Source organism: Galdieria sulphuraria, assembly GCF_000341285.1.
Source record: "Galdieria sulphuraria unplaced genomic scaffold scaf_287, whole genome shotgun sequence".
Taxonomy (NCBI): Eukaryota; Rhodophyta; class Bangiophyceae; order Galdieriales; family Galdieriaceae; genus Galdieria; species Galdieria sulphuraria.
In genome coordinates, this window is record NW_005178188.1 from 1 (window position 1) to 3,063 (window position 3,063).

Here is a 3,063-nt window from a genome sequence, read left to right on the forward strand (position 1 = left end):
AGTTTTATTCGTCCGTTTTCATGGAAAATATAAAAGCTTACGAACAGAGATAAGCTTTGTTGTTGTAAGCTTCAATTAGAATAAAAGCACAAAGAACTCTCTCATTTTCTCTCTCTCTCTCCCTCTACCACCTTTCACTCTATGTTCTAAAAAGAATGTCCCTCAATAACACAAATTTGAAAGCAGCTGATTATTCTTTCATTTCTGTGTTTTCTTTCAGTAATACTGCAGCTCTTAGAATTTTTTGAATGTATTGCTCTGGTATATCCATCAACTCTAGTGACTTTCTTCGAATCACTTGAGGATTATCTCCAAATATACGAGGAAATGTCAAAGCATAACGAGTGGCAACTTCTTCCGGTAATAACGCAGACTTGCAAAGAAACTCTTTCCAGTCAAAATGTGTACTTATATCACTCGATACTTGTTCTCTTCTTGTTTTATCTTTTTCCAGTTGTATAGAACTTTGAAAACCTTCCATTCGCATACGATTCTCCTCATTTATTCTCCGTCCCATATGTTGAGCCACTCTTGAAATAACATTTGATTGCTCAGCTTCCAAAGATGAAACATATTCATTGGACATCGACTCAAAGAGAGTTTTGCACCATACTGAAAAGTCTTTACTGAACTCTTCTCGGTTTGCTTTCCCAATTTTCCTCAAAATATCGACATTATCTATTCCCAAAAATCGTTCAAGGTTCCTTTGGGAAACAACTATCAATTGCATACATGATCGACTTCTTTCATTCAAAGTTGACCCAGTAGTAGAATGTTCAGTTACCAAATAACTTGCATCCTCAACAATATTTTGTTCTTCAACAGAGAAACCTACAGATCGATCATATCGAGTACAAACTACCACCACAAACTGAAAACAAAGTTGAACAGATGAAAAAGATTCGTCATTCAAAACGGAAACAACTCCCTTAAAAAATTTTTTGGCTTCTTCCTTAATATTTGCTTTCGAAAATTCAGTTTTGTGATAAAATGTAAATGAAAATCCAACAACATAACGTGTTTGTCCATTATGGAATACAACATATGCATCAGGGCCACTAGAATTGCCATCTTTTGGAACAAAAATACCACAACGTTGTAAATGTTCTCTATAATAGTCAGAAAATGAATCAGAGACATTTCTCAAGATGGGTATATCATAAGATTTTGTAGATTCCATAGAATAAGAAACATTGTCCTGTTCAATAAAAGAACCCTGGAAAATTCCTGGAATAGCAGAATGTACAATAGGCCAGGAATTAGAATGAAGAAAAGTTAATAAGCGAAAACGAAAGATCTTCATAAATACAAATTCAAAGAAGACTCCCTTTGCTGTTGAAGTGTCGGGAATATAACTAAACGGAGATAAAGGAAAGAGTTCAGTAGCCTCACGGAAAAAGTTGTAGTTGCTATGAGCTCTCAATATAAATTCACAACAACCAATCTTGAATTCAATGCCCATATCAATCCCGTCAATTCCACAACTTTCAGAATAAAACCCAAAAGTTGCAAGCAAGTCCATCAAATAAGTTCTCGTTCCACATAGAGTAATTACAAAGTCAATTGGAAAAATTGTTCCGAGCTGATAATTCAAAAGGACAAATTGATATCGAAGAAGGGTTGCGGAATCTAGTATCTCCGGAACAATAATCGTCACCGACTCTAGTAGTACCAAGCGAAAGATTCTATCTAATAAGGGTTCCATATTGTCATTGTTGATAACAGGTTGAGATAAGTTTGCAACTTTCTCTACTAGGGCTAATAAAGTATTTCTTACAATCAACGGAATACCTCCTGTCTTCTTTTTCAACAATTCTACGAATCGATGTCGTAAATCATCGGAGAGCAATAACCAGTCCTTCAAGGACTTTCCATCATAAGTTGCCAGCTCAATATATTCGTTAATATCATGGAGATTAAAGGGATTCAACCGCAACATATGGAGGGTGACACTACTGGAGCGAGTATCAGACAGGGGGGGCTGAGATTTCAGCAGTTCGCCCAACAATATACAGGATAACTTTTCCTCTATCAAGCAACTCACCTACAGTTCGAAAAAATTTGCGAAAAGGGACATAACCTGGATCGGACTCGACAAACTGTTCCACGCCAAGTTCACTATAGTATCTGGTGAGGTAACTCAGATGACTAAGTTCGTCTATCATCAAAAATAAATATTGTTTCTCAAATTGTTCGAGAAGATAATCAATAGCTCCTACAGTATCAAAATTCTTTACCATCCTCTCAGCCATCTGAAGAGCGTCCGTATCTTTACCATTTTGTCGATAAGCGTTCAAAATAATATTATACATCAAAGCCTCTAGAAACCTTGGAAAAGGAGCACGAGAAAAACCCTCTTCTAGTTTAAAGCAAACTGACAAAGTGTTTTCCGCAAAGTGTTTCCAAGAAAAAATCTTCAAATCAACTTTTCCCGATGAGCTCTTGTTGAAAACCTCCGTCTTCGTCTGCTCTTCTTCTTCGTCGGCGAATTTTTTTAAAAACTCTAAAAAATTTTCTCCAACAAAACTCTTCCCAGCTCCAAAGACCTGAGGGGAAAAGCAAGCTGCAGGACGTATGTCATTCAAGTTTCCCTCAGTTGGAGAAAACTGGTTCAAATAAGTTAGAATAATAATGTAAACATCTTCTTTTCTATCTATTAACGGTACTTTTGTCATTCCAGGCAAACTTTTGCGTATCTCTTGACTAGTCATTTTACACGCCGCCAATCCAAAATCAGTGAATGAGTGATGATGAGAAAAGGTTGATGAAAGCGATGACCTAAAAGCTTTCAAAGGAGCCGAGAACAAAACACTTGGAGGAGGACAAAGGAGATGGAAGAGAGTGTATGTTTTATTGTTCGAGCGATTGCTTTATTTGGTGATTGGTAAAACTGATCTCGTTGACACTTCTAGACGTACAATGACAATGGAGAGAAAGCCGGAATATTTTCTTGCTTGTCATAACTAGAAACTTTCTTTTACTATAGACAAGAAATAGGTTTCTATGAGTTTTTGTGGTGAATTAGATTGATGGGTACTCTTTCTATGGCTTGTATACTGTAAG

The 3,063-nt window shown here is 36.4% G+C and overlaps 1 protein-coding gene across 1 annotated transcript; it reads right to left on the reverse strand.

Annotated features, from left to right (window-relative positions):
- On the reverse strand, nt 1–2,740 carry Gasu_64950 (archaeal ATPase; the record flags this gene model as incomplete). The annotated part of the gene is made up of 2 exons (XM_005702308.1): nt 2,014–2,740; nt 1–1,955 (listed from the first exon to the last, which is right to left on the reverse strand). Exons 1-2 carry the CDS (start codon nt 2,709–2,711, stop codon nt 191–193), a joined length of 2,463 nt encoding a protein of 820 aa, XP_005702365.1. The 5' UTR covers nt 2,712–2,740.
- Between the last annotated feature and the right edge of the window lie 323 nt (nt 2,741–3,063).